This window comes from Centrocercus urophasianus, unplaced genomic scaffold (genome assembly GCF_019232065.1).
Source record: "Centrocercus urophasianus isolate 14NV4802_14NV808 unplaced genomic scaffold, USGS_Curo_1.0 seq_18, whole genome shotgun sequence".
In the NCBI taxonomy this organism is placed as follows: domain Eukaryota; kingdom Metazoa; phylum Chordata; class Aves; order Galliformes; family Phasianidae; genus Centrocercus; species Centrocercus urophasianus.
Window position 1 is genome coordinate 4698993 of NW_024884733.1, and position 19293 is coordinate 4718285.

Sequence of the window (19293 nt, forward strand, 5' to 3'; positions counted from 1 at the left end):
TTCTGATGTGAAATGTGGCAGCTGCTCCTTGTCACCCCTGAGAATTTGCTTTTGGATGCTTACTCTTTAGCTGATGAGAGTTTGCACCCTCTAGCAACCACTTCCAGGCCAGGCAAAGTGCTTAAGTCTGATGTGCTCAGCCAATGGTGGCTTGTCTCCTGATGCTGAGCTGTGTGTTTTGCATAGAGGAAGTCATGCTGGCTGAAGAGAACAAAAACGCTGGGACCTCAGCCTTAGAAGGTAAGAGAACATTCTGCAAAAGCACCTACTGCCCTTCCTTGTGCCTTAAACCCTCCTCTGTGAGTGGAGAAGGGCCTACAGATGCTCCATTGGGGTTTACAGCCCAGTGGAGGGATGGGGGGAGATGGATGGCTCCTGAGGCCAGGAGATGGCTGCTCCTGCAGAGGAGTATCTCTGGCCTGGGGTCAATTGAGTGTGATCATATCTCCATCCCATGCCCAGACCTGAATTCACCAAGTACTGATCATGGTCCTATGATCAGGTTGCTGGCAGAGCTGGCCCACCATGGTCCAACCCTGTTCTTCTTTCCAGTGCTCAGGCGAGCCACCATCAAGAGGAACCGGACAGATGCCATGAACCGTGACTCCAGCGATGAGCACTGCGTCGATATCTCCTCCGTGGGCGAGCGGAGGCTGGCACAGAGGAGGCCTCTTCATCCCACCTTGGGTCAGTGCAGTTCGAAGCTTTCCTCCCCCAAACATCTGACAGCACACTGAGTTGTGGTGGTTGCATACAGCACGGTCGGACATCCTTTTGCCGTTGTGTTGGGAGCCAGTTGACTCACCTCCATGTTGCAATGAAGGCTGGAGATCCCAGCTCCTCTTCGCACCTTGGCAGCCCTTCTTTTCCCTCAGGTAACCCTCTGAGTCGCTCTGGTCTCAAAGGAGTGGATGGAGCCTCTTATTTACGGCACAAGGAGCGGCTCCTGCGTATCTCCGTTCGCCACATGGTGAAATCCCAGGTCTTCTACTGGATTGTCTTGAGCCTGGTGGCTCTTAACACTGCCTGTGTGGCCATCGTCCATCATAACCAGCCGGCCTGGCTCACACACTTCCTCTGTGAGTCCCTGGGTTTGGTGCAGGGGTTGTGTTTATCCTGAAATTGTGAGCAATGGTGAATGGGAATCTGACTGGAGCTCTTTTTGAATGCCTACAGTTGCAGGGTCTGAGCTGGGAAGGTGTGAGTGTGTGTGGATGAGGCTGAACAATGGTCATGAAAGAACTTTCCAGCTGAAGTTTTGGTTCAGATCCCAATGACATTGGGGATCCCAATGACAGTGACTGGGGCATCCCCCAGTCTGCTGTGGGCTGTGGTACAAAGGGTCTCAGTGGCAGTACATGTATGCCCATTCTGGCATGGTGCAACCAGCAGAGCAGTGTGGTCAACCCCACGAAAGTCATGTGTTACTTCCAAGCTGTTGCAGAAGGGACAGTGCTGCTTTCTCATCCATGTTACTCTTATTCACCTTGAAAACGTCCCCAGCAAGCCCCAGGCCTGCCCAGTCTGCATTAGCATGCTCAGGCTTGCTGGGATCCCAGCACGACACAGTGTGGTGTGGCAGCTGGTCGTGGTGAGAAGCATCTTTTGGACAAGGTGAAAAGCCAGACCGTTGCCTGCTAATGTTTGTGAAATAGCTTGAGAAGCTTTTTATTGGCTTGTGGCTATTTGGCTTAGTTACCCTGGCCAAGTTCCAGTTGTGCAATGATTTAGATCCAAACTGCTAATATTCCCCTACAGGGCAGTGTGGTTAACATCTTGGAGGATGCTCCAACAATTGTCATATGATGTCAAGGAACTGCTTTGCTCCATGATAGCCCTCACTTGTCCTCAGTGCCCCCTGGGGCACCAATGCATCTGCCCTGAAAAATTAACACTGTGGGACTGGTGCTCTGTTATTTACGTTTAGCTCCTTGCATACTTGCTTCTGAATTCCATACCTTGGGGAGGCAGCGTGCTCCTTGACTCGTCCCACCTCTGTGATGTTGCTATGTGGGCCTCTGGTGGGTGCATGCACGCTGCTTTGTGCCCCGAGGGTAGCACATCTGGGTTTTTGCTTTCAGACTATGCAGAGTTCCTGTTTCTTGGGCTCTTTCTCCTGGAGATGTCCTTGAAGATGTATGGGATGGGGCCACGCCTGTACTTCCATTCTTCATTCAACTGCTTTGACTGTGGGGTAGGTGGCTCCAGGGATGCTGCAGGCCAGGGAATATATTTAGGGTTGTCTACAGAGCAAGGGACCGATGAGGACATGGTCCTTGAAGGGGCCAGGACAACCAAACTGGAACACCAGGTTTTGGGGCAGGGAGGTGGGTGCTTTGCTCTCAAGAATGGCAAAGCTTCCTGCAGCAGCCTGTCCTGAGCTCATCTGGGCCATGTCTGTTTCTCAGGTCACAGTGGGAAGCATCTTTGAAGTGGTTTGGGCCATCTTCCGACCGGGGACCTCTTTTGGGATCAGTGTCCTACGAGCCCTTCGTCTCCTGCGAATATTTAAAATAACCAAGTGTGTACCAACCATTTGTGCCTGTCACTCTCCACCTTGGGCTGTGGCTGCAGCCCAAGTCCAGTCACTCCTGCTGGCATTGCTGCAGGTGCTCAGCGCTGTCTCTGTTTTCTAGGTACTGGGCATCCTTGAGGAATTTGGTGGTCTCACTGATGAGCTCCATGAAGTCTATCATCAGCCTGCTCTTCTTGCTCTTCCTCTTTATTGTAGTCTTTGCCCTGCTGGGAATGCAGCTGTTTGGAGGGGGGTAGGTTGTTGCGGGTCTTGGGGAAACTGAGCTTTGCTGGGTGATTTAGAAGCTAAGAGATTATACCCTTGTGGGTGCCAGGAATTCTGCAGCCGTGCTCCTCAGCCTGTTGCTACCAGTGGCAAGTTTCCCACACAAAAGTCCCTGCTTGTGAAGTGCCTTAGGGCTATGGGAAGCCTTCTGGACATGATATATTTATTCTGTGTTTTGGCAATACGTGACCAGCAGATCTTCCCTAGAGTGGGTGAAAGTCCTTCTAAGTATGAATAAGCAGCCTATGTTTTGATGGCCTCTTTACTTGAGCTTGCTCATATCCTTCTGGTTCCACTTCCAGGTTTAATTTCATCGATGGGACACCATCAGCCAACTTTGACACTTTCCCTGCGGCCATCATGACGGTGTTCCAGGTAGGAGCTGGGCTGCAAGGGGAAAAAGCCGGATGGGTTTGGGGCCATCTGCTCACTGCACCCTGATTGATTGGCTTCTAAACCAAGCAGGTCTCCCTCCATCGTCTGCTAGGACATAACTTGCAGATGTCTCTCTTTGTCATTATACACGATGGAAGAGTTTCAAAACACTTCTCAGGAGACCTAGTCCCTCAGCAGTCTGATATTCACTCCCTCAAGACTGTGCCTGTAGAACAGGTCTTCATACTCAGCTCTTGCCCTGTCTGGAATGGGTTGATGGGACTGTCCAGGTGGTGAGAAGGTGGCTGGTGACAGATCTGCTGGCTTTCTTTCTGCAGATCTTGACGGGTGAAGATTGGAACGAGGTGATGTACAACGGCATCCGCTCCCAGGGAGGCGTTCGCTCGGGCATGTGGTCCTCCATCTATTTCATCGTCCTCACCTTGTTTGGGAACTGTATCCACCTGGCCACTGCGCTTTTTGCAGAAATAAACCCATCTCATCTCCCTCTTTGGGGCATCCACTCTCCCCACCACTGTTCCTTCCTCTTTTACCCATTGAGGGGGAGACCCATCACACGTGGGGCATTCTCGGATGTCCCAAACATTGATAAGGAGCTGTCTGGAGATGCACTGTGGGTGGTTCAAATGGGATGGGTGAGGCGTTTGTCCTTGTGGTTGCTCCTCACTAAGCTGTGAGGAGCCATCAGGGCCAACCTCCCTCGGTGGCTGCAGATGCCCATGTCCTTAACACGTGGCTTATGCATCCTTAGCTGCTCACAGATACTCTGCTGAATGTCTTCTTGGCCATTGCAGTGGACAACCTGGCTAATGCTCAGGAGCTCACCAAGGTAAATTCCAGTTGCTTATTTTTCTTCTTACTGGTGGAAAGGGTGGGTGAGAGGGGATGGCACCAGGAGCAGTACCTGTGACCACTTTGCCCCTTAGCTCAGCTCAACTTGCAAAGAGGTCGTCTCAAAGTGGACGTGGGTTTCTCCCTCTAGGAGAGCTCACAGGAGAGTTCCCTGTGAGATACCAAACCCTATCACTGGACCTTGGTTTGGGGACCTTGGTTGGGAACCTGCTGCTCTTGTGGCTCTCCTGAACACTCACACTTCACATCAAGTGTGGCCTAACCATTTCTCCACATAAGTTCCCCAGCTTTGTTTGCTCGCAGTCACACTGAGATAACTCTCATCTATCTGGTGTGGGTTGTTATTTGCTGGAGATGTGGCAGCGAAGTGCTTTCCAGCGATGTCACTATTTACTCCACATCTGCCTGCAGGGCAATGGAGTGATTTAGAATGCAATTTAGGATGGCTCTTGAGAAACTTATTGGGCTTGACTGCTTTTAAGACCATGCTGGGAAATATTTGAGAAAGGCTAAATGTTGGGGCACCTTTTGGGCAAAGGCAAGGAAGCGAGAGCTGCGGGGGTCATTGCTGCTCTTCAAACGTGACCAGCTACCCCATGCTGCCTGCTTTTGCAGAGCTCATGCCTATTCCTCAGCTTATGTAGGCTCACACTGTCCCATTGTCCCTGTCCTCCCATGGGAGCAGATGATGATGGCAGCTTGGACTATCACCAAGAACTGGTGTGGTGGCAAAGCTGTGTCCCCATAATATGAGACAAGACATTTCTGCATGGTCCCCCTTTCTCTTGGCCCCTGTGATGGGTGCGCATTCCCTTGAACTGTTGGCCTCGCACTGAGCAACCCCTCTGTTTCCTTTGTAGGATGAGCAGGAGGAAGAGGAGGCCTTTAACCAGAAGCATGCCCTTCAGAAAGCCAAGGAAGTCAGCCCCATGTCTGCCCCCAATATGCCTGCTATTGAGTGAGTGACCCCATTCACCCTGAGCCTCCCTTTGCTTCCCAAGCCCATCCCTTGGGATGGATGGAGATGGATATGTGCTCCCCATGAAGCAGAGACCAGATCACCAAGAGGCCCTGGGCTGCCCCCAGGCAGAGCCTCACATGGCAGAAATCTCCCCAGAGTGGCTTTCTGCCCCAAAACATAAAGCCTGGATACTTGAAGTTGCAGCTAAGGGTAAGAAATGAAGTCAGAGAGGAGGAGATTGGTGGTGATCACTCCCGCAGAGCAGATCCAAACCTCCCTGGGCTCCTTTCCTGGCTGTAATGCAGTTACATGAGATGGAGCAGGTTTGCAAAATCACGTTTCATTGTGCAGAAATGTCATTTGGGAAGGAAAAAGCCCAAAACCGCATAAAGCTCCCAACACAATGTTAAAGAGCCCTGCCTCTGCATTTCAGCAGATGAAAGTTGTTTTTCCTTCCTAGACGCCTTTTTTTTCCCTTTATTTTGCCGTGTCATATGGTCTAAATCATATAAAACTTTCAAAGTCAACATTGGAACGAGGCGTTTTGATTTGTTTCCCAAAACAGTACATTTCAGTAAGGCTGAAGGGATTCATTTTTTAATTTTATTTTTTTTTTATAGAATCCCTTCCCAGGGAATTTTAGGTTTCATCATGCTTTGAAAACAAGCCAGGTTCGCACACGGCAGAGTCTCCAGCAAATCTGCTGAGAGAAATCTAGGCAAGCTCCAATGCACAGTGTTGGAGGAAGTGGCAAGATTCATCTTAGACATTTGGGATCTGTCCAAGATCCCTGGCTCCTTGGATTTGCAGCAGTGGGATGTGATGATTCCCTGTCCTGAAAGCGTGCCTGCTGGTTTTGAGGTCATGTACCTGTAAGATATGCCTGAGGATGAAGGGATATTCATCGTAATAGAGAAATCCATACAAGCAGGATTTGGGGATTTATGGGCAAGATGGCAGAGCTTGTGTGTTGTGATGAGCTTTAGCTGCCCACCTGAATGCTAAAGTGAGAGAAGACAGAAATTTGGGCTGGAGAATGGAGAAAAATGGAGGATGGAGAGAGATGGAGAATGGAGAGGAAGAGGTGAGAGATGGAATGTGTGGGGACACCAAAGGATTTGTCCCCTCTGCACATCCTTGCTAGTCTTACAGCTGTTGCCAAATATAGCTGGTTAGGAAAGCAGATTTTCTTAACTTTAATGTTGTTGTTCCACTGGCATTTAAATGGGAGATATGGATATTTGCAGGTCTTTTTCCCTGTTCCTCCCCCCGCCTGGGATGGATAGTTTCAAGGGTTGCAGTGGTGCAAGCGTGACATTTTCCAGGGTCAATTTGGATGTCCCACTGATGCCAGCAGCCGGCGGGGGGACATGGTGGGGAAGTAGCAGGAAGGGGCATGCAAGAGCAGAGCTGGTGCCAAAGGGCCACAACAGTGCAGCAGAAGTGCTCTCGGCGTTCGGGCGTGCGCAGACACAGATGGCTCAATTCCTACGTGGGTACGCGGTGCGGGCAGGTTGGGTTGCGCGCATTGATGCCGGCAGCGAGGTCCGACTGTGGTTGGGAGGAGTGCTCCCACGTGGCCATGCTGGTGTGGGTGGCTGCGGTGCAGATTGGAGCACTGTGTGTGTGCACACGGGCGCCCGCGGTGCAGATGGCTCGGGCTGCTCGGTGAGTGGGAGGCCTGATGGACAGACGCATGCGGGTGCTGCAATGTGCAGGTGCCCAGAGCGCTGCGCGGCCACTTGCTGAGGGAACGACAGCCGTAGCTGAGCCGTGTGCCCTGAGCGTGGAACTGGGCTGTTCATGTGTGTGGGGCTGTGATGTGGCCCTGGCATGGCAATGGGACTGTATTGGGGGCTGAAGGTGTCAGTGCCCCTGGTGAAAGCAGCTGCCCAGAGAGCTGTGGATGACCTGTCTCTGGAAATGCCCAAGGCCAGCTTTGATGGGGCTCTGGGCAGCCTGATCTAGTGCTTGATCTAGCAGTTGGCAACCTTGCCCGCAGTACAGATGATCTTCCTTTGCTTTCTATAATTCTGTGATGCACAGAACCTTACATACATGAGCTCTGCATGCACCTGAGGGTGAGTTTGGTTGTGCGTTCTTACACATATACGGCATTTGCAAAAAGCAAAAAATGTAAATCAGTGTATGCGTATTTGCATATATCAGCTGCGTGTCCCACTCTGTGGTCACACGGTAGCACACATGGCTGCGTTAACACATGGTGATGCTCTGAGCATCACAGGGCCAGCCCGACACATCACCTCCTCTGTAAAAATGCTGCGTGTTACTAGAAGTGAATAGCTCTTTCCGCTTGGAGTATCCAAGGACCAGGACTTCGAGGCAGCTTGTTTGGTCACATCTTCCTTTCTCCCCAGCCCAGCTCTGCAGCCCTAGCACAGGCACTGCAGCGTGTATCCCCTTGGCGAGCAGTCCATGTGTCCTGGTGGGATGTCCAAATGGGGCACAGGTGTGTGAGCATATACCGACCTTGTTGCTGGTGTGCAAGCACGGACAGGCAGCAGTTTGCTGGTAGTTCCTTGCTCCAGTGTCCATGCGCCCTGGGGCACCTCTGTGCACAGCCTGCAGTGATGGAGGAGGGCTGGTGGGGATTGAACGGGTTTGTTTTTCCTCCCCAGAAGAGACAGGCGCAGGAGACACCACATGTCGATGTGGGAGCCACGCAGCAGCCACCTGTACGTGGGTCGCGTGTCGTCTATGGCTCCTGTGCTGTTGGGGCAGCTCCTGCCCGTGTGTGGGGTGCTTGGGGTGCTCCCCTGCACCCGTGTCCCTGCGTGCGTTCGTGGCTCTGTGCATCTGTGTGTCGGTGTACCCGTGGGTGTGTGCAGCGTGTGCTCCGGGGGAGAGCGGCGTACGCGCGTGCACGTGTGTGTTTCTGTGTGCCTCGGTGTGTCGGGAAGGGGAACGTTTGTCCTCCGCAGGGTGTTTGTGTTTAGGGAGGTGTCAGGGATCCTAGAAGGCAGAATACAGAGGAGCTCTGGTTATGCAGGAAGCCAACAGCTGCAGCCTCAAATCCTCCATGTAGTCCTCCCATGGCATGTGTCAGCCCAGCTGTGCAGGCAGGGAAGGGTTCCTGTACCCGGTGATGTGCTCCATCGCACGTCTCAGCAGCAAGGGCCATCTCTCGTAGAGAAAGGCTGCTCTTGGACCTGACATCTTATCCCTTTTTGCTCTCCATCTCCATCCTATGAGCATGGCCACACAAGCATGATCATCATTAGGGCAGTATTGCTTCCAGAAGGAGCCTGGCTCTAAGGAGCTGGAGAAGCAAGGGCACTCCCAGTGCTGCAGCAATAGGACTTTGTCCCTGTTTCTTTGAAGAGACCTCATTGTAACCTTTCAATGCTTAAAGAGAAATTATAAAAAAGGGATGGAGACTCACTTTTTACATGGTGACAGTGATAGAATGAGAGGGAATGCCTTTAAACTAAAAGAGGGGAGACTTAGATGAGATGTTAGGAGGAAATTGTTCACTCAGAGTGGGGAGGTGCTGGCATTGCTGCCCAGAGCTGTGAGTGCCTCATCCCTGGATGTGCTGCACGCAATGGATGGGCCCTGGGCAGCCTGAGCTGCTGGGTGGTGTCCCTTTCTCCTGGGAGAGAGGGGTAGAAATAAATGGGCTTTAAGGTCCTTTCTGACCCAGACCATTCTATGGTTCTATGGTTGAAAGTGGTGTTGTCAGGCAAGCAAGACGATTGTGGTTGGTCACCACCTAGTTGGCATGGGGCAGGTGTGGGTCCATCATCCTGCAGTCCTGTAGTCTTTTGAAGGAGCAGGTGGTCAGGCTCAGCCAAATTGCCAGCCCCTGCCTGCACCAGAAGGATGCCCAAAGGCTGGGAACTAAGTCTTGGGGGCTGGGCAGGTGTTTGTATCCCCAAACTCCGTGTCTGGTGACTTGTGTGCACCCCCATGTCTTGTCACGGGGGCTGTGGGTGCATGCAGCAGGGATGGGATGGGGTGACATGCCAGCACTGGCGGGGACATAGGTGACATGATTGTCCCCGCTGCAGGCGGGAGCGGCGCCGGAGGCACCACATGTCGGTGTGGGAGCAGCGCACCAGCCAGTTGCGCCGGCACATGCAGATGTCTAGCCAGGAGGGCATCAATAAGGATGAGCCACCCCTCATCAACCCACATGCCAGCATCTTCCGCCGCAAGAAACCAGGGGACGGCGTTGCCTTGGAGAAGTGCGATGAGGAGCAAGGTGGCAAGGGAGAGCGGCCGCCAGCTGAGGGTCCCGAGCAGCCGGCCCCGGGAACCAACCCAGGAGGTGGGGAGGACAGGAGGAGCCCATCGCCCCGTGCCAGGAGGGACAAGGAGATGTGGCAACACAAAACGTGCCATGGGAACTGCGAGCCGGGTGAGGAAGGGGCAGGAGGTGGCATTGAGGAGAGGGCGCGGATGAGGCAAAGCCAGCGGCGCAGCCGGCATCGAAAAGCCAGGATGGAGGGGAAGGAGCCGACTGGAGCCCTGGAGAGCCGAGCAGGTAGCCAGGAGATGGGGCTGGAGGAGCCCTGCCCCGCAGAGGGGATGCAGGATGGGGAGCGGCGTGGGGATGCTGCCGCAGCACTGGACCTGATTCAGGGCGAGCCGGATGCGACTGGGGACCCCACCAGGTTGGTCGCTGGGGGACATTTTGCAGTCCTTGTGACTCCTTGTGTCATTGCCTTCCACTTATTTTCTCTTTTTTTTGCCCCAAAGGACCAATGGGGCTCCAAACGAGGAGGGAAGCCTCCCAGCATCAGCCCCTGAGCCCCCTCGGGGGATGGAGGGCAGCCTGGGCGAGCAGGACTGCAGCAGCCCAGACACCAGTGAGCAGGCCCTGCTTGGGGGGGCAGCACTGGGGGCCAGCCGCACTGTCAGCCACAGCGAGCCTGACCTGTCCTCCGTCACCGCCAACACCGAAAAGGCCACTGAGAGCACCACCATCATGATTGATGTCCAAGACTCCACTGTGGTACAGAGTGAGGACCACTCTCTCTTTCCTGAGCACACGCAGGGGGGAGCTGAAGGCTGCTCATGTGGCTTTCCCCATCCATATCCATGGGGTGGGTGGGGGTGTCCATCCCATCATCCCATGTCATCCCTCCCGGTGTCCCCACAGCAGGGAGTGGGGCAGGTCTGGGGCAGAAGCTGCCCCTCACCTCACTTGGCTGCAGGCAAAGGCTCTCATTTCTCTGCAGTTAGCAACAAGACCGATGGAGAAGCCAGCCCCTTGAAGGAGGCTGAGAGCAAAGAGGATGAGGAGGAGATGGAGAAGAAGAAGCGAAAGAAGGAGAAGAGTGAGACAGGCAAAGCGATGGTGCCACACAGCTCCATGTTCATCTTCAGCACCACAAACCCGTGAGATTTTCTTGTTTTTGGCTTTCGTACAGCCCACCTCTACCGTGTCCACTGCCCACATCCCTCAGTGCCACATCTCCATGGTTCTGTAATACCTCCAGGGACAGTGGCCCCACCACCTCCCTGGGCAGACAGTGCCAATGCACACCACTGTTTCTGAGAAGAACTTTTTTCTAATACCCAACCTGGATGGCCCAGGCCTGAAAGCCTGGAACAGTTCATGGCCTTTGCACACGTGGGGCACATGGGGTGGCTGTAACAGATGGGGATTATCTTGCCATAGGGTGCGCAGAGCCTGCCACTACATCGTGAACCTGCGCTACTTCGAGATGTGCATCCTGCTGGTCATCGCCGCCAGCAGCATCGCCCTCGCGGCTGAGGATCCCGTCCTCACCAACTCCGACCGTAACAAAGTGATTGCAAATCCCCTTTCTGTATACCTCCAAAATGGGGCTTGTCTTGTGGCTGCTCTGGAGGAGCCTCAGTGAGCCTCTTTTCTGGGAAGCTGCTGCAAAGCACCCGTGTCCTCTCTCTGCAGGTGCTGAGGTATTTTGACTATGTTTTCACTGGTGTGTTCACCTTCGAGATGGTTATCAAGGTAAGACAGCTGGCTGTGCTGGTGGTGGTGAGGGGAGCGAGCATCTTGCGTGGGAAATAGCTCAGGTTTTCCACTCTGGTCCTGAATTTGATGATGGAAAATTGAAAGGCTGGTTCTTAGCAGTAGGATGAGAGAACTCAGTACTGCTTACATCAGCATCCAGACCCCCTTGAAATGCAATGCTTCTGGATCTCAACCCTACCCCGGCTGGGTAGCTGGACAGCTTTAGCTGTGTGGCCGAGCTGCTGCCCTCCTGCCTGTTTTTGTCCCCCCAGATGATCGATCAGGGCTTGATCCTGCAGGATGGCTCCTACTTCCGAGATCTCTGGAACATCTTAGATTTCATCGTGGTGGTGGGAGCTCTGGTGGCCTTCGCCTTGGCGTGAGTGGCTGTCGTCCTTGTGGGCTCTGCTTGGCTGGGAGGGGGGAGGATGTGACCGTGTGTTATAGCTGCAAGACCACAATCTAGGGGGAAGTTCTCTGTGATTTTGTGCTCTGAGAATAGCTTCTTACCGCTCTGATGGCCAAAAGCTGTGCAGCTTCAGGGACTTGTTAGATAGATGAGAACAAAGAGTGTCAGAGCTGGAGTTGTACGTGTGCAATGCACTCCAGGGTGCACTAAACCAGCAAAGGCAGCACTCTGTGTGGTGGAGCTGCTCTCTGAATGCATCTGTGCTGGAAGTTGTGCTCTCCAGCTGGTGGCTTTCCCTCTGCTCTGAGGGTGGACATCACCCCATAGCCCTGCGGGGACAGGGATGTGGTCAGCAGGGGTTGTGCCCATATTCTCTGCATTGTCAGCATTGTGGCTTTTCCCTGCCCCCAACCTCTCGGGGGACAGAGAGATCCCCTTTGACATGGGGCCACTGAATTCTCTTTTGCACCCCCATGGAGGTTTGGGTTTCCCCACAGGCATGGCAGGAGCTCTCTGAGCTGGTCTGTGGTGCCCTCTCACCCTACAGGCATCAGTGCCATCCCACAGTAAAAAACAATGCCCACGTGTCTGCCTGTAAAGCCACATCTCCGGGTGATGTTGCTGTTTGTCTGCTGCCCACTCACTGCACCCACTTTCCAAGTAAGAGGCCGCCTATGCCTGCCTCTAGTCCGCAGCTCTCAGCTTGGAAAGCTAATACATCACCTTGAATGCAGCTTAAATAAAAAGCCTGACATACCACTGTAAATCTCCAAAGAGCTGTAATTAAATTAGCTGGAATATCCAGCACCATAACTAAAGACCCTGCTCGCTTTTGCCTCCTGTGGCACCTTCAGAGGAGGCATTAGCTTGCAGCTCTGAGAGCTGTGGTAAGACCCGGCTTGTGGGTTTGCAATGGGAGGGAAGGTTGAGTGGTGCTCAGAGCATGGCCCTGTCTGTCTCACCTGGTGTACAAGGGCAGAAGCACCCTGCAGAGCTGCCTCCTCCTCTGTGCTTTTCCTTGCACCACTGGACAGAAGCCATGCCTATGGGTGGACGTGATGGATGTCCTCCTGCCTCAGGTCCCTACCCTGGCTGTGCTGCTGGAAGCTGTTGCCATCACGCACAGCTCCCAAAATGCTTTCCTTTCTTTCTCTCTCCTCTCTTTTCCGTTCTATTCACGCTGTTCGGTGGCTTGGGCTGGATTACCAACAGGAATGCTTTGGGGTAACTATGCTGTCTGAGTGTCCACGGGGGGGAATGGGAGGAGGGCAGGTGTCTGTCTGTCTGTCTGACATCTGTGCTGACCCTTAGCTGTGTTCCCAACCACAGTTCCTGGGATCTGAGCTCGCTGCTCTGCGTGTTAAAAGTGGAAGTCCTAGGGCTGTTACTACAGTCACTTTCTTGAGTATTAATTAGTGGCTTTGTTTACATCTTTTAATGATTAAGCGCATTAATGTGCTCCCTGTAGCATTAACCCTTGCAGAAGAGCTGTGTGGTTCAGGGTATCTGTTGTTGTAAGATGTTTCTTTGATGGTTTTTAAGCTGTGCCACCTTCACCAGGATTGTTCTGCTCTACCTTGCGCTCCAGCCCATGGGCTTTGGTTAGAAGACGAGAAAAAAAAAACACGTTGTGGGTGGGACTGATCACCACATTCAATAAATTAGAGTCACAGAGCTGGCCCTCACCACAGAGCATTGCCCCATGTTCTCCTCCCCATGCTGGGGGTATAACATCCAGCCCTGGAGCTGGAACGTTATTGTCTCTCTGTTTCATCTTTGGGTGCCTGTGCCTCCCTCCCACGTGGCAGGACCAACAAGGGTCGGGATATCAAGACCATCAAGTCTCTCCGTGTGCTGCGGGTCTTGAGGCCCCTGAAAACCATCAAGCGGCTGCCGAAGCTCAAGGTAACTGCACTACATGGGCTTGACGTCTGCCTCCTCCAGCATTAGCATCAATTTGCTCCCAAGCGATAAACAAGTCGCTTTCCAAGCACTTGCTGCATTTTAGGAGCCCTGTTTTCAAACACGGCTCCTTTCAGACTGCTGCACATTGGGGTGTGCAGAGTTATTCAAAGCAAGCCCAGCTGTGGATAGATCTGAGCTGATTCCTCTGCTAGGGATACTGGGGCTGGTGTGGAACCAGGCTGCAAAGCCCAGCTCTCCTGATAAAGTACATGGCCCTGGCTTTGGGAGAGCTCAGATCTCTATCCAAAGTTCATTATCTTTCCCACCAGAGCAGCTTGCAAACAACTCCATTTTTGTGTGTTGTACTGTCCTCGTGTTACAGCAGAAGGGGATTTCCCAGTTGAATAGAGGGATTATTTGTATAGTGGAGGTAGAATCATGCATTCCCCTGCTTGAGCCTATGGGTTATGGAACTGGAAAGGACTAAGAGACCAAGGAAGCCCCGAGCCATCCTCACAAGGAGGTATTTGACTTATGGATAAAGCTCAGGATGGCACCCCAGATACAGAGGTTCTCATCTCATCCTTTTCTCCTGACCAGTGGTTGGACACTGGCTTACTTTAGTTCATTTCTGGACACCCTGTGCCACAAAGCACAGGCCTGTGAGCACAGCTTCTGAGGCTTCGGAAACTGCTGCTATTGCAGACAGGGGTATTCAGTCTGCCTCATTGTCTGGGATGATGCTGAAAAAGGAGTATTGACTAATTAGTCTTGAGCGCTAATGGCTTCTTTGGGACAGTCCCTGTCTGCTGCTCTGGTTGCAGAAAGTATTGGAGGATATAAATATCCATCACTGTGGGTACATTGGGTGTCATTTACCAGACGTCCCTTTGCTTGGGACAGAGATAAGCTCTTTCCTCATTTCCCTACCAGGAGTGGGAAGCATCCACACGGTAGTGTTGAGGAGGTTCTGGTTCTGCCCTGTTGTTCCCCATGGTGAGCTATGCCCTCTCCTGCAGGCTGTCTTCGACTGCGTTGTGACATCCCTCAAGAACGTTTTCAACATCCTCATTGTCTACAAGCTCTTCATGTTCATCTTTGCTGTCATTGCTGTCCAGCTCTTCAAGGGGAAGTTTTTCTACTGCACGGACAGCTCTAAGGACACAGAGAAGGACTGCATGTATGTGCCCCGTGGGTCCAGTGTTGCTGACAGCTCTGGGAAAGGCAGGGTGCTGGGCAATGTTGCCTTTGGGTTCCCAGTACAGCCCTTGGTCATGACTTGCTCTTGGATGTAGTTTCTGAGGATGGACAGCTTGGGCTGAGTCCTATCTCATTGCTTTGTATCAGCCCGTGCAATGATGTAGAGCCCAGTATTTTCTTCTTACTCTTTCTTTTCTCCTCTCTCCGTGTCTCTGCTCCCCCTATCTGTCATCGAGCCTCTCCCCATTTCTTCAGCCCCACAGGAGTAGAGGTGCCCCCCCCCCCCCCAGCACATGCACTCCCCCAGGTATAGAACAACCCTCCTGTAGCCTGACACTAGCAAAGGTACTGCTCTCTTCCAACCTTGCAGAGGGAACTATGTGGACCATGAGAAGAACAAGATGGAGGTGAAGTGCCGGGAGTGGAAACGACATGAGTTTCACTATGACAATATAATCTGGGCGTTGCTCACCTTGTTCACAGTCTCCACTGGCGAGGGCTGGCCCCAGTGAGTATTTGCTTCATCCTCTTCCCTTGGATGGGTTGGGCATGACCCCATTGCCTTAGTTGGGTTAATAACTGGCTATATCCCAGCTGGAAGGAGAGAGAAACTGCTGCACAGTGGGAAGGAGAGGAAGGCTGAGAAATTAGGTCAGGACAAAAGAGCTTTATTCCCTAGATGAGACTGGGGACATGGCTGTGGTTAACTTCTTCATCCGAAATTGAATGATGGATTATCCCTGCTCCCTCATGGAGGTACATTCATTTTAGGTCATTTTTAGAAATGACTACAGGGCTAGCGCTCTCTCCATGCTCATGAGAGACTGGGAAACCTTTTTCTCTGTGTGAAGCTCTGAAAAATCCATTTTCCATCAAGGACATGGGCAAAGCACTGTGAAACAAGCTGAAGCCACTTGGAAGGGTTGTCCTTGTGAAGCTGGTTAAAGCAGTTTTATCTTATTGAGTGTGGATGGATGGAGATGGACGTGCAAGGGAGGTCCCATGAGAAGTGCTGGGTGGTGGCAGTCCTGATGGACACACTTCCCGTTGCTTTCCTCCACCTATCTGCCCACAGGGTGCTGCAGCATTCGGTGGACGTGACGGAGGAGGACCGTGGGCCCAGCCGCAGTAACCGCATGGAGATGTCCATTTTTTACGTTGTCTATTTTGTGGTCTTCCCTTTCTTCTTCGTCAACATTTTTGTGGCTCTCATCATCATCACATTCCAAGAGCAAGGAGACAAAATGATGGAGGAGTGCAGTCTGGAGAAGAATGAGGTACAGTCTAGGGAGGAAGAAGGATGTTTCTATGGGATTGCTACATTACCAGATGGAGTTCGGGAGCCTGGAGCTCCCCAGATGTTAAGAAGTCTGGCCACTGTCCCTATGTTACCATCAGCCAGGTAACTTTTTTGTCTTCCAGAGGGCCTGTATTGACTTTGCCATCAGTGCCAAGCCCCTCACACGCTACATGCCCCAGAACCGGCACACCTTCCAGTACCGGGTCTGGCACTTTGTGGTCTCCCCATCCTTTGAGTATACCATCATGGCCATGATTGCTTTGAACACTGTGGTGCTGATGATGAAGGTGAGCACGTCAGGGTGGGCTTGGTTAGGGTGGTGAGGAATAGAAGCATCAGTTGGGATGAGACCAGAGGGTATTTGGGTTATTTCTGTGAGATGCTTCTTCCTCAGAAGCAGGACCTGCTGTCCTGGGAGAGGGGTGGAGAGGGGAAGAAAGGGAATAAGGAGGTGTTAGATTAGATATTAGGCAGAAGTTTTTTACTCAAAGGGTGGTGAGGCGCTGGAAGAGTTTGCCCACAGAGGTTGTGGGTGCCCTGTCTCTGGAGGCATTCAAGGATAGGTTGGATGGGGTCCTGGGTAGACAGGTGTGGTGTCTGGTAACCCTGCCTATGGCAGGGGGGTTGGAACTAGAAGATCTTTAAGATCCCCTCCAACCTAAGCCATTCTGTGATTCTATGAGGTGATCTTGAGGCATCGGGGGCAAGGATCATGGCCATCACAGGTCCTCCCAGGGACAGACATCAGCCAAGGGCAATGTCTCTCTGTCTCCATTAGTACTACTCTGCTCCATACACCTATGAGCTGGCCCTGAAGTACCTGAACATCGCTTTCACCATGGTGTTCTCTTTGGAGTGCGTCCTTAAGATCATTGCTTTTGGCTTTCTGGTAAGTATCTGATCCCATTCTCAGCAAAGGTGTTAATTTGGACTTTGACAGCACGTTTCAGCTCTCTGATTCAGAGAGGGAAGGTGTTAATAATGTGAGATCAATGCTATCTATTCTGGGTCCCATCCTGAGAGCTGCTTGCAAGCTGGTGGTTGGAATTGCTCCTTTGGATCTTGTCTGGAAGGTCAAGAGAGACCTTCTGAGCTTCCCAAGCCAGCTGCCAGCACTGCTGTTGGACATGGAGTGTGTGTCCATAGAGATCAGTCCAGCTTGCAGTCAAAGCTTAGCACCCTGGACCATGGTCAGGCTGGGCTTCTTGGTGCCAGGCCAGCCTGGAGGGGTCTATGTGTATCCCAGCACCAATCAAGGCTCGCTGTCCCAGCCTCAAACACTCTCCTTCCTCCCACAGAATTATTTCCGGGACACCTGGAATATCTTTGATTTCATCACTGTCATTGGCAGCATCACAGAGATCATCCTGACGGACACCAAGGTGACTGGGCAGATTGGGTGCCATGTGCCCCTGGTGTGGGAGCCGGGGTGCTGCTGCCTCCCCCCTGACCCTCACCTCTTTTTCCTCTCAGCTGGTGAACACCAGCAGCTTCAACATGAGTTTCCTGAAGCTCTTCCGGGCGGCTCGGCTCATCAAGCTGCTGCGCCAGGGTTACACCATCCGCATCCTGCTGTGGACATTTGTGCAGTCCTTCAAGGTGAGGACTACACACACAAGGCTCCTCTTGGGCCTCAGTGTTGGCATGCTGCTCCTTGGCTCGTAGGAGAGGTGGATGGGCCTGGAGAGGTGTATACTCCCTGAGATGAAGCTGTGTAAGGAGATGACTCGTGCTTCTCTTGCAGGCTCTGCCCTATGTCTGCCTCCTAATCGCGATGCTTTTCTTCATCTATGCCATCATTGGGATGCAGGTGAGCACAGACAGATCAGCATGCTTCCTTGGGCACAGAGAAGCTGGAGAGACACATCCTCAGTGTTACAATCTTGCACAGCAGCCAGCCTGTCACTGCTTCATCGCTCTGGGTGCCCAGGAAGGTCCCAAGGGCAGCAAAGCTTGGTTAGGAGTCACATCACTGCATGCCCTGAGCTCCCTGCTTCCTCCCTACTTGTACCCGTGTGGGGATGTGGGGACTCAGCTGGGCAGCCTGTGCAGCAGCTGCTTCCCAATCACTCCCTCTTCATTCCATGGGTTTTCAAAATCATACCCAATCCCTGTCTCCCTGGTAGGAAGGATGTGGTGAGCATTGCTTCCCATCCCAACAGATGCATCGCCACACGGTCCCCTGCAGCCCATTCTTGCACACAGTGGTGGCCACACTGGTTGGGATCTCGAGCTCAGGGACCTGCAGCCTTTTGCAGAGCAGAGGTTCTGCACAGCATGGGGAGACGTGGGCTTCCCAGGCTCCAGCACAGGCACATGAGCACAGCTCTCACTCCAACACGTGCTCGCAGCACTGGCTCAGCAGCACGGTGACTAACACCCGTGCTGAGGATCTCACAAAGCATCTCTATTAGCACTCAGGATCTTCAGCTTGCCCGATGAGCAAGCCTCTGTGATAACAAAAGCAATCTCCTGCTGCTTGCTGTTAGGGAGGGGGGTGAAGCAGAATTTCAGAGCAGGTAGCGCATCGCTCGCTGCTTGGCAGCACTGCTGTATGGTCTCATCCTTCCCCAAGATTTTCTAGGCTGGTTTTGGCCTTTCCATCCCACACATCTCAGCACCGGCTCCAGGTGTTCTCCATGCTAAGCAACTGCCATCTGAGTCAGCCCCCTCCCTGCCGTGTGGTAGTATTGGATTTATTATTATTATTTTTTTTTTAAACATCATTGTGAACAAATCCCCAAGCAGTAAAGTCTGTGGGCGTTATTTGAGCAAAATAGCTGGAGGCAGAAAATATTCCACAATTACGCATTCCAAAAAACCCGTACAGGGGAAGAAATACTCTTGCAGTTAGAGTATTTTTAGGCTCAGGAAAAGTGGAATAAATATTTAACAGTAATAACAGCACATTTTTCCAATTTAAGGCACTTTGCAAACGTTCGCCGTGTCCTATCGTGGCCTTGGAGGTGGGTTGTTAGTAGGATGTTGCCTGGATTCGGGGCTTTGTCACCTCTCATGGCCCTGGAGACTTTCTGGTCTGGGGCAGGACTGGTGTTGCCTGAACCCTTTTTCCCCCCTGTAGGTTTTTGGCAACATCAAACTAGATGAGGAAAGCCACATCAACCGGCACAACAACTTCCGCAGCTTCCTGGGCTCCCTCATGCTCCTCTTCAGGTAAGAAGCTACAGGTTCGGGGGTTCAGGGCTCTACATCCTTCCCCGCTGCATCCTTCCCTGCTGCTGAGCGTGGCTGTGTTGGTGCAGGAGTGCCACCGGTGAGGCATGGCAGGAGATCATGCTCTCCTGCCTGGAAGGCAAGGGCTGTGAGCCAGACACGACGGCGACATCCGGGCAGAATGAGAACGAGCGCTGTGGCACCGACTTGGCCTACGTCTATTTTGTCTCCTTCATCTTCTTCTGCTCGTTCCTGGTGAGTTCCTTCACCTGGACACAGGGTCACCCTGGATGCCTTCATCCCACCTTCCCTGGGGTGCAGCCCCGCAGCC

At 52.7% G+C, this 19293-nt stretch overlaps 1 protein-coding gene across 3 annotated transcripts in view; it reads left to right on the forward strand.

Annotated features, from left to right (window-relative positions):
* Positions 1 to 19293, forward strand: part of CACNA1E (calcium voltage-gated channel subunit alpha1 E) — a 65971-nt gene that overhangs the window by 30757 nt on the left and 15921 nt on the right. For 2 of the 3 annotated variants that reach the window (XM_042819737.1, XM_042819738.1), the window contains exons 9-37: positions 187 to 240; positions 553 to 642; positions 876 to 1079; positions 2082 to 2194; positions 2409 to 2521; positions 2637 to 2768; positions 3103 to 3175; positions 3514 to 3631; positions 3958 to 4025; positions 4909 to 5006; positions 7649 to 7705; positions 9041 to 9687; positions 9776 to 9994; positions 10214 to 10373; positions 10657 to 10786; positions 10912 to 10971; positions 11247 to 11353; positions 12596 to 12607; positions 13192 to 13288; positions 14308 to 14468; positions 14859 to 14996; positions 15564 to 15765; positions 15911 to 16075; positions 16567 to 16677; positions 17087 to 17170; positions 17262 to 17387; positions 17533 to 17598; positions 18871 to 18962; positions 19052 to 19217. In XM_042819737.1, coding sequence (XP_042675671.1) covers positions 187 to 240; positions 553 to 642; positions 876 to 1079; positions 2082 to 2194; positions 2409 to 2521; positions 2637 to 2768; positions 3103 to 3175; positions 3514 to 3631; positions 3958 to 4025; positions 4909 to 5006; positions 7649 to 7705; positions 9041 to 9687; positions 9776 to 9994; positions 10214 to 10373; positions 10657 to 10786; positions 10912 to 10971; positions 11247 to 11353; positions 12596 to 12607; positions 13192 to 13288; positions 14308 to 14468; positions 14859 to 14996; positions 15564 to 15765; positions 15911 to 16075; positions 16567 to 16677; positions 17087 to 17170; positions 17262 to 17387; positions 17533 to 17598; positions 18871 to 18962; positions 19052 to 19217 — 3863 coding nt within the window. The remainder of the gene's footprint in view (positions 1 to 186; positions 241 to 552; positions 643 to 875; positions 1080 to 2081; positions 2195 to 2408; positions 2522 to 2636; positions 2769 to 3102; positions 3176 to 3513; positions 3632 to 3957; positions 4026 to 4908; positions 5007 to 7648; positions 7706 to 9040; positions 9688 to 9775; positions 9995 to 10213; positions 10374 to 10656; positions 10787 to 10911; positions 10972 to 11246; positions 11354 to 12595; positions 12608 to 13191; positions 13289 to 14307; positions 14469 to 14858; positions 14997 to 15563; positions 15766 to 15910; positions 16076 to 16566; positions 16678 to 17086; positions 17171 to 17261; positions 17388 to 17532; positions 17599 to 18870; positions 18963 to 19051; positions 19218 to 19293) is intronic. The other variant, XM_042819739.1, reaches the window with a different exon arrangement.